Raw genomic sequence first — 12,252 nt, 5'->3', positions numbered from 1 at the left:
CTGCAGCGATATACCATTGACCAATTTCTTTCAACGTGACGGCAACGTTCGTCTTACCGGTAGTGGTCCCCGGGGTTCGGTTGTTACCCTTCCCTCCCAACTCCCCACTCCCCCACGCTTTCTTCCCATGCCCGGGCGCTCTCCAGGCAATAGGTAAGGTACACTATCAGGTAACAGTAAACGCGGAATAGACTAGAGAATGAAAAGTGGCGAACCTCAACAGCTGAGCTGCAGCAGACGGACGGGTGCTGTCCCCAATCCTATCCTAGTGCCCATCCCATCATTCCCAAGTGAACTTTGCGACAACCCGCCAACCCGCCAACCGGGCTGGTAAACCATCACGCAATCAAGGTAGGATATTTCATCCACATACTTTCTTTGCTTCAAAGCTTCTGAATGGTGGGAACGGAAGAAGAGAGGCGGGAATAGAGTACATAATAACCCAAGAGCACGTTGTAGGTATATAAGTCCTTCCCAGCTATCCAGACAATATGTTCGCATGTACTTTGTCATTTCCAAGTCGTCTCATCTCGTCTCGGATCTTCTTGTGGTGTTGTCAGACAATGACTGCATGAACCATTGACATATCATCTTCGACATCTCTCTCGACACTTGAGCCTCACTTCTGGTTGACACATCAACCAGCCTGACGGCACCTCTCGTCTCGTCTCGTCTCATCTCATCTCATCCCATCCCATCCCATCTCAGGATCTCTGCAGTCCGATCTGTCATCGGTCAGGTTTCCGACTTTGTGTGCTCCCCTTGGGATCAAAATAGAACGACACCCACCCTTTCATCTCATCTCACCTTCCGTCCTATAACGATACCACACGAACAGACATCCAACGATCAGACTTACAGCCATGTCACAACCACCACCACCACCACCATACCCAGGCTCGGGCTCCGGCTCTGGCTCCGGGACTCTTAACCCCGACTCCCCCATCTCCTCCTCCTACGGCACCGTTGTCTCCCCGGAGTCGGACACCAAGAACCTCAACCTCAACCTCTCCAGCTCTTCATCTTCCACCTCCGTGGACCTCTCCGAAGCCTCCGAATTCGACGACCTCAAAAAGAACCCCTTCCTCGACCCCGTCGTCGCCGAGCACTGGCGGAAAGTCTACCAAGAAGCGGACTATGAATGCAGGGGAGCATTTGATCCGACAGTGACGTGGACGGAGGAAGAAGAGAAGGCGATTATTAGAAAGATTGATTTCCGGGCTTGTGCGTGGGCCATGGTCATGTTCTTTGCGCTGCAGGTCGATCGGGGGAATCTGAGCCAGGCGTTGGCGGATGGGATGTTGGATGATTTGGGGTTGGATACTAATGGTTAGTACATCTGCTAGGGATGGGTTGGGGGTTGGGGAGTTGGGGGGTGATGAACAGGATTGAAGGATGAGACAATGAGGCTGACACTGTGACAGACTACAACTACGGCAACGTCATCTTCCTTGTGTCGTTCCTCTGCGCTGAGCTGCCGTCTCAGTTGCTGTCGAAGAAACTTGGTCCCGATCGCTGGATCCCGATTCAGATTGTGCTGTGGTCTGTCGTTGCCATCTCGCAGTGCTCGTTGAATGGAAGGGGCAGCTTCTTTGCTACTCGTTGTTTGTTGGGTCTTATCGAGGTATGTCTCCTTACCTTCCCCGTCCAAGGAGGTCGCCAGAACTGACACTATCACCAGGGCGGCTTCATCCCCGACATCGTCCTCTGGCTCTCCTACTTCTACACCTCTCGCGAGCTTCCCATCCGCCTCTCCTACTTCTGGACCACCCTCTCCACCACCTCCATCATCACCTCGCTCATGGCCTTCGGCCTCCTGCACATGCGCGGCATCAACGGCTGGGCGGGTTGGCAATGGATGTTCCTCGTTGAGGGTTTGATCACGCTCTGCATCGGCCTGGCCTCCTTCTTCATGATGCCGGCCTCGGCCGTGCAGACCAAGACGTGGTTCCGCCCCAACGGCTGGTTCACGGACCGCGAAGTCTCCATCGTCGTCAACCGCGTGCTGAGAGACGATCCGTCCAAGGGCGATATGCATAACCGCGAGGCGATTACGCCCAAGAGGCTGTGGGAGACCATGAAGGATTATGATCTCTGGCCGCTGTATGCGATTGGGCTGGTGGCGTATATTCCGCAAACGCCGCCGAACTATTATTTGACTTTGACGCTGAGGAAGCTGGGGTTTAGCGCGTTTAACACGAATCTGCTGGTTATTCCTTCGGTGAGTTCTGCTTCCTCCTTTTCTTTTGCAGGTTGTCAGTCAGGTTTGTCGAGATAAAGAATGCTGACAAGACGCAGTCCGTCGTCCACATCATCACCCTCCTCCTCCTCACCCGCTTGTCCGACATGCTTCAAGAACGAACATTCGTCGCCATGCTGCAATCCATCTGGACACTCCCCTGCATTCTAGCGCTCAAGTTCTGGCCCGGCTTGATCGACAACCCCTGGGGAACTTATGCGCTCATGTCCGTCCTCCTGTCGTACCCCTACTGCCACGCAATCCTCGTAGCATGGACCTCCAAAAACGCCAACAACGTCGGCGCCCGCACCGTCTCGGCCGCGCTGTACAACATGTCCGTCCAAACCGGCAACGTGATCGCCAACTTTATTTATCTGGACTACGACAAGCCGTATTATCATGATGGCAACACCAAGCTGGTGGTGATCAACTTTATTGCGATCGGCGTGTTCCTGTTCACCAAGGCGTATTATGTGTGGAGGAATAAGCAGAAGGATAAGGTGTGGAATGGGCTGACGGAGGAGCAGAAGGCGGAGTATATCGAGACTACCAAGGTGCAGGGGAGTCGGAGGTTGGATTTTAGGTTTGCGCATTAAGTTGTGTTGTGTTGGGGAGGGAAGAGAAAAGAAGAAAAGAGAAAGAGGAAAAGGGGAGTGTTTTGTTTGGTGTTTAAGAGAAAAGAGGAAAAGTAAAGAAAAGGGGTAGAGAAAGAAGAGAGGGTTAGGGTGATGGATAAGAAATGCTTATCGCTGTCGGTTATCCGTGCCTGCCGGGAAGTGGTGCCTGCCTGGAAAGCGTCATGACGTAATGTAAACAATGAGCTGTCGAAATTCTGAAACAAACAGAAGGAGCTCCTCGATGTTTCTGTCGGTTTCCGCGGCAAAGTAATCCGAGGGACGGGTACCAAGGGACGGGAGTTTTAGGATCTTGCATAAACTCCATCGGCTCGATAGGGTCGTTTTGTGCTTAGAAATCAGGATGGAGAAGGGGACGGGAAGATGAAACGGAACGAACGGTGAAGAGAAGCTTAAATGGGAATGCCCCCCGGAGATGCCTCGGCACTTGCTACAGCGGGCAATGCGGGCGCGCGGGGGTTTGTTCCGCCGCTTCTCAGTGGTTGAATTGGCGCCGGAGCTCCAACACGGAATTGGGAACACAGACCACTGCTAGCTTATCAAGCCAACAATGGCGCAATTGCTGGGCAACCTCGGCACCACAGCATCACCACAACAACACAGAGCAACAACACAAGGCGACACAGCTTGACTACCTACTACCTACGCACGAAACAGTTTCCTTTTTCGGTGGTGTCTTCAGGGAAAGGGGAGAAAATGTCACGAAGTAGCCCACAGGGGCGGATACGAGAGGAGAGGTCGGAGGGAACAGTATCTGGCCCCACGTCACCATTTCTTCATGATTCCAATCGTCCCGTCGAAACCGTGCTTTATCAGCAAAATGTCCCCAGTTGATCCCAGCAATGTCTCCACTGTTGACGCTGTCCGTTTCCTGACCCTTCTGCCTCTCTGAACTTGACCTTGATATAAATCTCATGGTGCGTCGCATCTGATTCTGGCTCTTTACTGAATCCAACAACCCCACCAAAGTACAACACAACAAACCGCCAAAATGCCCAAGGTCCAAAACAAGACTCTTATCTTCAAGAAGATTCCCACGGGCTACCCCGTCCCGGGTGAGCACCTCGTCGTCGAGGACCGTGGCTTCGACACCGACGCCGCTCCTCCCCCGGGTGGTATGACCGTCTCCATCCTCTACGCCTCCTTCGACCCCTACCAGCGCGGCCGCATGCGTGACGCCAGCATCAAGTCCTACGCTCCCGCTTACCCCCTCAACGGGCCCGTCACCAACGACACCGTCGCCAAGGTTCTCAAGTCCGACAACCCCGACTACAAGCCCGGCGACCTGGTGGTTGCCCACCTGCCCATCGCCGAGTATGCCGCCCTCACCAAGGAGGAGGTCGGTGAGGTCATGGGTGGCATTGTCGGCCAGCTTGTGCAGACCAAGATCGACAACAAGTACAACTTCAAGGACCTCGGCCTCTTCCTCGGTCCCCTTGGCATGCCCGGCCTGACCGCTTGGTCGTCGTACAAGGAGATCGGCAAGCCCAAGAAGGGCGAGACCATCTTCATCAGCAGTGCTGCCGGTGCCGTCGGCCAGGTCGTCGGCCAGGTCGCCAAGCGCGAGGGTCTCAAGGTCATTGGCTCCGTCGGCAGCGACGAGAAGCTGGACTTCATCATCAACGAGCTCGGCTTCGATGGCGGCTTCAACTACAAGAAGGAGAAGCCGCTCGATGCCCTCAAGAGGCTGGCGCCCGAGGGTATCGATATCTACTACGAGAACGTCGGTGGTGAGCACCTCGACGCTGCCCTCGAGACCCTCAACCTGTGGGGTCGCATTGTCGCTTGCGGCATGGTGAGTTTCCTTCTTTCTAGATCACATTTCATTTTACTAACCGTAAACCATGACAGATCTCCCAATACAACGCCAAGCCCGAAGAGCGCTACGGCGTCAAGAACCTCATCCACGTCTTCGCCAAGCGCCTCGAGATGCGCGGCTTCATCGTTTTCGACAAGGACTTTGGCCCCAAGTACTGCAAGGAGCACCAGGAGCAGCTCTCCAAGTGGATTGCCGAGGGCTCCGTCAAGGTCAAGCTCCACGTCACCGAGGGCATCGACAACGCCGCCGAGGGTCTTCTTGGTATCTTCCAGGGCAAGAACTTTGGCAAGGCTGTTCTCCACATCAAGGATGAGTAAATTGGGTTTTACTTGTAAGGGGAAAAAAAAAAGAGATGGATGTGTTATACCCACCGCTAGCTATGTAAATTGTAATGCTAGTTGATGAAATAAAGTCAAATGAACAAACAATCAAGAAGTCGGTGATGCTGTTGTCGTCCAAATGAACACACAAATATGAAAAAAGTCAGTGAAGAAAGTCGTCTGGGATGTGTCATGTCGTTGAAATAAAGTGTGTGTGACGTAAGGCCTGTGCCGATGGCGTGCATGCTGACAGCGGACCGATGGGAATGGGCCATTGACACAGAAGCCGGTGGGTGGTCTTTGCGCGACGCCAGATCTGACATGTCACGAAACGAGGAGGGTTGCAACGAGCCGCATTTGGAGGTGTGAAGCTGACGGTGTAGGGAAGCATTTTAACAACATCAGAGTGGTGTCCAATTGGAAGACACAGGCGGTCATGTTTCCGGGCACAGCACACTCTTGTAGCCCAAGCCAGGGGTTAAATCCTATCGCGTCGCTTGTCAGTTATCAAGGTGTTCGATGGTCACAAGTAAGGTAAGAATGCATGAGCTGTTGAAGAGATCCTGATGACCAAACTTTCTTCTACAACTTTTTGTGGGAGAATCGAACTAATATACAAGCTATCGTGGTATCATGAATCCACGAGCATCTACACCAAAGCCCTTTTTTTACCACCAAATCATCAGACAACGTAACATCAACAACGCCTTTTCATGCAATCATCCAACATTCCCTCCGACACTTTTAAAGGTTGAACAGCGCAAAGCCAATGAATGCCATCAAAGCGGCAGTTACACCAACACTCCGTCCCGGCACAGCAGCGTTCTCGTCACTGTCTTCATCTCCATCACCCTTCCCATCTTCGGGTCCAGACCCAGACCCAGACCCAGAATCAGAGCCTCCAGATCCACCACTGTCACTCCCAGTATCCGGATGCGTGCTATTAGCGATATAAACAGTCGCAGCATTAAAGTTAATCTGTTCCCGTCAAGTCAGCACACGTTCCTCTGATCCGGGTACTCAACAAGAAGAGAAAACAACTTACCACCCCACTCTCAGGACACTCATCCCTAACCTCCGCTCCCTCCCTCACCTCCCCATTCATCTCAATCCTCACCTTCCTGCCGCCCTTCTTATTCCCCTGTCCTGGTCCCAGTCCCAACTCCTCAAACCCCACCTGAAAGAACCTCGCCCCTCCCTTCTTCACCTTGGTTACCACTTTTTTTCTTGTGCCCTCAACACTAACAACAACCTCCATATCCCTCCTAACAACAGCCAAAACATTAACCACATCCCTCTCCACAGCCTCTTTCGCACTCTTCTCACCACTCTGTCCCCACTTCGTGCCCCCATCTGCACAGGCAGTAACATTCACCAGCGTAGTCCGATACCAAGCAGCAACCACGCCATCGCCCAATTTTTCTCTTGGCCATTCCTCGTCTGTAAGTCCCTTCCTCCTCCGCTGTTTTACCAAGTTTATAAGCAGCTACATACCAAGGCAACACGGCGCGAAACCCGCCGTGATCGAACCCTTCCATCACGTAACTTTGAGCTTCGGGGAGGATTTGCGAGGGTACGACGAGGTCGGAGATGTAGTGCGATTCGGCGAAGTCGTTCCAGGTGATTATTTGGAGGAGGTCGGGTTTTAAGGCTAGGGCTTGGGACCAGCGCGTGGGCCAGAGGGTGTCGGAGGGGGAGTACCGGTTTTTGTTGTAACTGGAGACGCGGGTGTAGAAGTAGGGGGAGATTCCCATCATGTAGATTTTGTTGTTGTTGTTGTTGTTGTTGTTGTTGTTGTTGTTGTTGTTGTTGTTGTTGGGGGAGGTTGACTTTGAGTTGCTGGAGTTGGGGGGTGAGCTGGAGTTGGAGAGGGCGGACAAGTAGCCGTCGTCGGAAAAGGTGGTTAGGGTGGATTGGGAGGGACGGGGCCAGGCGTCGAAGGAGACTTTGGTTGTTGTTAGCATCGTCACCAGGTCTGTCGAGATGTGAAAGAGAGGAAAAAAAGAGAAGGAAAAACATACAAGCCCCATCAACATCCCCCACCCGCTCCCTCACCCCCTCGGGCCCGACACTGCTCCAATCGGGCACAAACACAATATCCCCCTCCACCTTCTTCCTCACCTCCCTCCATTCCTCCCGGAAGTCAACACCCTCGAACGTGCTAACAAGCGGTTTCCCATCGATCTTGAACTGCGCCGGCTCGTCTTTGAAGGAGTTGGTCAGGTTGGCGATGTAGTCGACACTCCACCCGCCGTTCGTACTACCTGAAGAAGCGCTGAAGTCGAATGACAAAAAGAGACTGAAGTTGTTGTCAAAGGTCGAAGCAGCTTCGTAGGCCGTGTGTAGGGACGAAAAGGTGAAGTGGTCTGCTGCGCCGATGTTGAGGGCGAATCCGTCGATGGAGGCTGCGGAGGCGAGACGGATGTCGCGCTTCCATTGGTCGGAGGTTTGATTGAGGGTTAGACCGATCTGGGAGTGTTAGTGGTGAGTTACGCTGGAGAAGGGAAGGGGAATGACTCAGAGGAAGAAAGGAAGTGAGAAGAGAAGAGATGGAGAAAGGTGTAAGGACATAATATGTAATGAGCAAAGACCGACTTGGGGACGATCATGATGGGCAGCCACTGAGTGAGGAGACGTATTATGGGAAAGAAAGCTCCCGTTGAGTCGTTGACGTCTTGAATACCTCTAGGTAGAGGTAGGTACCTGTTGTATATAGGTTCCGGCGTCCATTTGTACCGTAGGTAAATCGAGAAAACCCGTTCCTGATACACTAGAGCGAAGGACAACAGATATTGTGAAAAAGAAGAGTTTTTCTCTGCCTCGGACCGACCTTCGTGCGTGCAATGGTGCAAGAAGAAAGAGGAAAGACGATTGATGTTCTGCATACCTACAGACCGGATTCGGACTACTTAGCAGCCAGATCGATCCATTAAAAATTATACTTTCCAGGCAACCCGTCAAAGTGCCCCCGAAGCAAATCTTTGAATGGTGGGACTGGGGACGCGGTGATGAAAGGTCGAGAACACCGTCACGGTTCTTGTCACGGCTTCGTTCTGGCATTTTTCCAGTCTGACTTTGTCCGTGTGCCTGGACCCCTCGGAAGTTCGGCAAGTTCCAACGGCGGTCGGCGATCAAGATTGGATGGAGGCTGAGTTGCTTGTACGAGAAGATTGAAGAGGAACAACCATGTGTTTGGGACGGCGTCGTCGCGCATTCAAGATCGCAGCAACAACTTCTCTTGCTGCTTCTTGGGTCATTGAAAAAAAAAAAAAAAAACAGTCCAGTGATTTGTATTGCTGAGAACAAAGGGGTATCGTCAAACAGTCAAATCGCTCATCTACCTACATACCTCATTCCCTTCTTCCCCAGCCGTTCATCATTCTTTCTGGTCACCTTCATCCTATCCCCGCTGCACACAATGCTAGACCGCCGACTCCGAAACATCAGGAGCTTTTTTGCCTTCGTCCCTGGCGGGAAGCAGCTTTGCACTTGCTTCCTCACCGACGACGGCCCCGAGCTTTTCGACCTCGGTGCTCCTCGCACGACGTAGCCCAATCTCCTTGAGTAGATCTTGGTCCTCATCTGGCAACTGGTGAGCAATGCGTGCAATAGCCAGCGAGTCGAGAGTATCCGTCCAGGTTGGGATGCTGTAGATGTACCCCATCAAAAACAATATTCCTAGGACTTGTAAGCCTAGCAAAACGCTGACAACGATGACGCCTGCGGCGGAGACGCTTGGTTTGTTGTATTCGAGCCCTGGGACGTTCCAAATTCCTGTGGGTGATTTCTGATGCCCGCCGTAAGCAGTGGAATTTGGCATTGTCGGGATATAATAGCTCGTACTTGCTATGTCTAGCAAGGCCTGGTTGGCGAAATGCATGGCCATGGATAGCCAGGGGCTTGCAGTTGCATCTACTCCACTAAAGTCCGCAGGCGGAGGTTTCGTGTGGTCGGCCCAATAGTCGGCATAGGTTATACCAAGCCTCGCAACCAGATCATCGAGGTACACGTCTTGCCAATTCTCTTTCATCCTCCAGTCGATTTCGTCCGTGAACAGGCCTGTTTCTGGGTCTCGTTTCCGTGCGGCATATGAGCAAACAGATGGATGAATGTCACCTCCTTGACCGATGCTGTCAACGTACTCCAGACCGTCTTGCCAGTTATCAAAGTGGAATGGCACAGTCTGGCATAGAGTGCGTGAAACTGCATCATCTGCTGTCTTGATTGATTGGGCTATCTTGGAGAAAGAGCCCGGCCCGAAGAGGGCGAGTAGCGCGAGAGCAAGAGGACCAGGCATAGTGGGGCTTGGGTCTGATATTATATTGCTGATGCCCAGATAGCTAAGGCAACGGAATCATGCGTTAGCAAGTGACCAGATTGATGTAAAGACAAGAAGCTGAAGGATAAAAAAGATAAAAGGTATATAACGTGAAGGACGGGAAGGACAGTGTGGCTAAGCCCCAAATGTGACTTACCTTTCTTCAGGAACGACGTGGAATCCAGCTTGATATGCGGTCTCCAAAGTCCGGTACGGTGCGGAGACCAAGGGGCCATGCGCTCCATTGTTGAACTGATTGCCAAGTTCGAAGTAACCGAGACTGCTAGTACCGGCGCAACGATATGCTTCCCCAGGGCGAAGCTGGCCGCTGTTGACCATTGACCTATTTGGACTGAGCCGTACGTAGAACTCCTCAGTGATGTCCTCTCGTAAATACTGCTCCAGTTTCCATGGGCTCTTCTGAAACAGGCCATCGACGCAAAATTCGATTGTAAGATTCTCGCTCTTGTAGTTCAGCCCACCGTCATCGCATTGACTGGGAAAATCAGATATTTCGCAGTGACAGGTACTGTTCATCCGCGTTGCGAGCTGTCGATAAAGGCCGGTGTTGGTGTTTTTAGAGATGGAACTGGCAAACACCCTTGCCACATCGGTGTTGTCCGTGCGATCTCGCCATGCCTTTACTAAAACCTCGCCAGCCGCAAGCGACTTCAGGGCACTTCTGGTTCTTTCCACCACTTTGTTCCTTGATGCCGCGGCAAGGATAGCAGGCGCTGGGTCAAATCCCACCAGCCGTCCAGTAACATAGTCGGGAGTAGGTATATTTGGATATCCGGGGGTGTCGTAGCTCGGCCACTCATCGTTGCTGTTAATGCTGTATTCGGAGGGTCTGGACCCTTGAGCTACGCGAATGGTTTCTCGCTGCACAAAGATTGCCCGGATTGGAAGTTGGATGATGACTTTTTCGCAGAAAACAAGCATTAGTATTAGACAGCCTAAAGCCCAAGGGTTTCATGATAATATGTACTCACAAAGGACAATAAGACCTGAACCAAAGAAGTAGAGCCATGATCCATTGCGAGACGAATTGCCCAGATGACGTATGAACCTCCCATCAGCTAAGCTGAACAGCTGCTTTGCGGACAAAGGCTTGTTAAGGCTTGTTCAGGCTTGTCCGTTGAGAGTATCCGGCCGCTGCCCTAGAGAGCAAGTCAAAGACGACGGGCAAAGCAGCGACGGCGGTGATGTAGCTGAGGATGTCTGTTGCGTGCACAAGGTTGGTGTTGAAGGTGATATCCTCGGGCTGGGCACGGAAGGTGAGGTTGTGGTAGCCATAGTTCTTGGGGAATTCGAGATGGAATTTCCCTTTGTTCAGCAGACATGTGAACACCCAGGGGACAATGAGGAGGGCGATATAGATCAAGGCAAACAGAAAGGCCCATGGTGAATTTTGTCGAAGGGCAGGCGTCCCCGCCACCTTCTTGGTCTGCGATGGCTTCTGGAAGGGAGGAGCCATTATAATGATGAGGAGAACGGGTAGCCTTTGATCTCATGGTTCTGGTGGTCCCGTCCGGTTTTATTCCCATCTTGTCTGTTTCCGCCCAGGCTCTAGTTCTCCCCTTTGCAGCCTGTCAACACGGAACTGTTCTCGCCTACTGTGTAAAACGCCGTTACATTAGGGTTCTGGGCGCCACAAGGTCGTGCTGGAGGCACTATTTCTGTACACGAGATTCACCGCTATGGAAGCGGGAGCGCATCTGAGCCAATCACCTGGCACCGTGCTCCATGTGATGAAGGGGGAGCGGTCGTTGATTTTTATAGGTAACACTTGAGCTTTCTTGCTCGTGTCGATTGCAATCCAGAGTTTAAGTATGTATCAGTCGGTACATATCCAACCATGGTTGCTAGGTGGCCGATTGACTGACTCCGAGGAGAAACCCGTGGAGTTAAGGAGAAGTGAAGGCAATTCTCAATCTGGAAGGGAGATGTTGTAAATGAGAAACGAATTCTGACTTGGACTATCCAGTCTCTTTCCGATTGCTTGAATTGATAGTGGCAGAGAGAAATTCCGAGCCATCATTGGAAAGGGAAGGTGCCTGTTCGGGCCGACGGGACGATCCGTGCCTGCGGTCCCTGTATGAATCTTATCAGTCTTGGGAAACAGTACGGTGGCTTCGTTTAGGGACTGTAAAAAAATGATTGAACCGCGCATTTTGCAGGTGACAGAGGCCCCACACCCACTTTGCCAAATTCCGTAAGCGAATAAAAGCTATAACTGCATGCACGCTTTGCGCGCCTCAACCCATTATAAGCGAACAAAAGAAAAGAAAGAAGGAGGAAAAGAAGAAAAGGAGGAAAAGGAAGGAAGAAGGGAAGAAAAAAAGAAAGAAAGGAAAAAAGACAAGGCATAAAGGAAGAAGACCTTTTTTTCGCAGCGATAAAAAGTCAACAGGACCGAACCCACTTTTTTGACCAATCAACTTACACCCACTTTCAAACCTCATTTTCAACTTTAACCCTTAATCCTAACCCTCATCACTACTCCTCAACTCAACCCTAACCCTCATTCTTCACCCTCACTCTCAGCCCTCACTTGAGGTCGCCATTTGGGATAGCGACATTTGGGACAGCGACATTTGGGACAGCGACATTTGGGACAGCGACACCGTTTTGGATAGCGATACCATTTGGGACAGCGACATCCCCCCCCACCACTTGGGATAGCGATATTTGGGATAGCGACACCATTCAAAAAGGTGATAGCGGTTGAGGTCGTTGTCAATCGGTATCGTTTAGCTGTCAATCGGGGCCGCTGTTATGGAAGGTGGAAAACCTTCGATTGGTGCACCTCAAACTTCCGGGCGCAGATATAAGCACTTAGTGGGGGCGGGGTGGGACCTTGGCACCCCGCTGCCGCCTGTCAGATCGTTTTCTTACAGTCCCTAAACGAAGCCACCGTA

General features: G+C 52.0%; 4 protein-coding genes across 4 annotated transcripts; 2 read left to right on the top strand and 2 right to left on the bottom strand.

Moving 5' to 3' along the window:
• Window positions 1-863: 863 nt before the first annotated feature.
• On the top strand, window positions 864-2,835 carry B0H65DRAFT_507528 (major facilitator superfamily domain-containing protein; the record flags this gene model as incomplete). Its single annotated transcript, XM_062828143.1, has 4 exons — window positions 864-1,329; window positions 1,425-1,624; window positions 1,682-2,221; window positions 2,299-2,835. 4 exons carry the CDS (start codon window positions 864-866, stop codon window positions 2,833-2,835), a joined length of 1,743 nt encoding a protein of 580 aa, XP_062682508.1.
• A 1,030-nt stretch (window positions 2,836-3,865) lies between these two features.
• B0H65DRAFT_547256 (uncharacterized protein) lies at window positions 3,866-5,010 on the top strand (the record flags this gene model as incomplete). The annotated part of the gene is made up of 2 exons (XM_062829501.1): window positions 3,866-4,669; window positions 4,726-5,010. 2 exons carry the CDS (start codon window positions 3,866-3,868, stop codon window positions 5,008-5,010), a joined length of 1,089 nt encoding a protein of 362 aa, XP_062682507.1.
• A 747-nt stretch (window positions 5,011-5,757) lies between these two features.
• Window positions 5,758-7,754, bottom strand: B0H65DRAFT_587406 (glycosyl hydrolase family 71-domain-containing protein; the record flags this gene model as incomplete). Its single annotated transcript, XM_062830974.1, has 5 exons — window positions 7,617-7,754; window positions 7,035-7,482; window positions 6,555-6,958; window positions 6,059-6,475; window positions 5,758-5,991 (listed from the first exon to the last, which is right to left on the bottom strand). The coding sequence occupies exons 1-5, from the start codon at window positions 7,620-7,622 to the stop codon at window positions 5,758-5,760; spliced, it is 1,509 nt and encodes a 502-aa protein (XP_062682506.1). The 5' UTR covers window positions 7,623-7,754.
• Window positions 7,755-8,434: 680 nt separating this feature from the next.
• Window positions 8,435-11,080, bottom strand: B0H65DRAFT_570211 (uncharacterized protein; the record flags this gene model as incomplete). Its single annotated transcript, XM_062830440.1, has 4 exons — window positions 10,512-11,080; window positions 10,324-10,441; window positions 9,489-10,251; window positions 8,435-9,353 (listed from the first exon to the last, which is right to left on the bottom strand). The coding sequence occupies exons 1-4, from the start codon at window positions 10,806-10,808 to the stop codon at window positions 8,435-8,437; spliced, it is 2,097 nt and encodes a 698-aa protein (XP_062682505.1). The 5' UTR covers window positions 10,809-11,080.
• Window positions 11,081-12,252: the final 1,172 nt, after the last annotated feature.

The sequence above is a fragment of the Neurospora tetraspora genome, assembly GCF_033439725.1.
Source record: "Neurospora tetraspora strain CBS 560.94 chromosome Unknown B0H65scaffold_3, whole genome shotgun sequence".
NCBI classification, from domain to species: Eukaryota; Fungi; Ascomycota; class Sordariomycetes; order Sordariales; family Sordariaceae; genus Neurospora; species Neurospora tetraspora.
The sequence above is the reverse complement of the archived record's forward strand: the minus strand, read 5'-3'. Positions and strand labels throughout refer to the sequence as shown.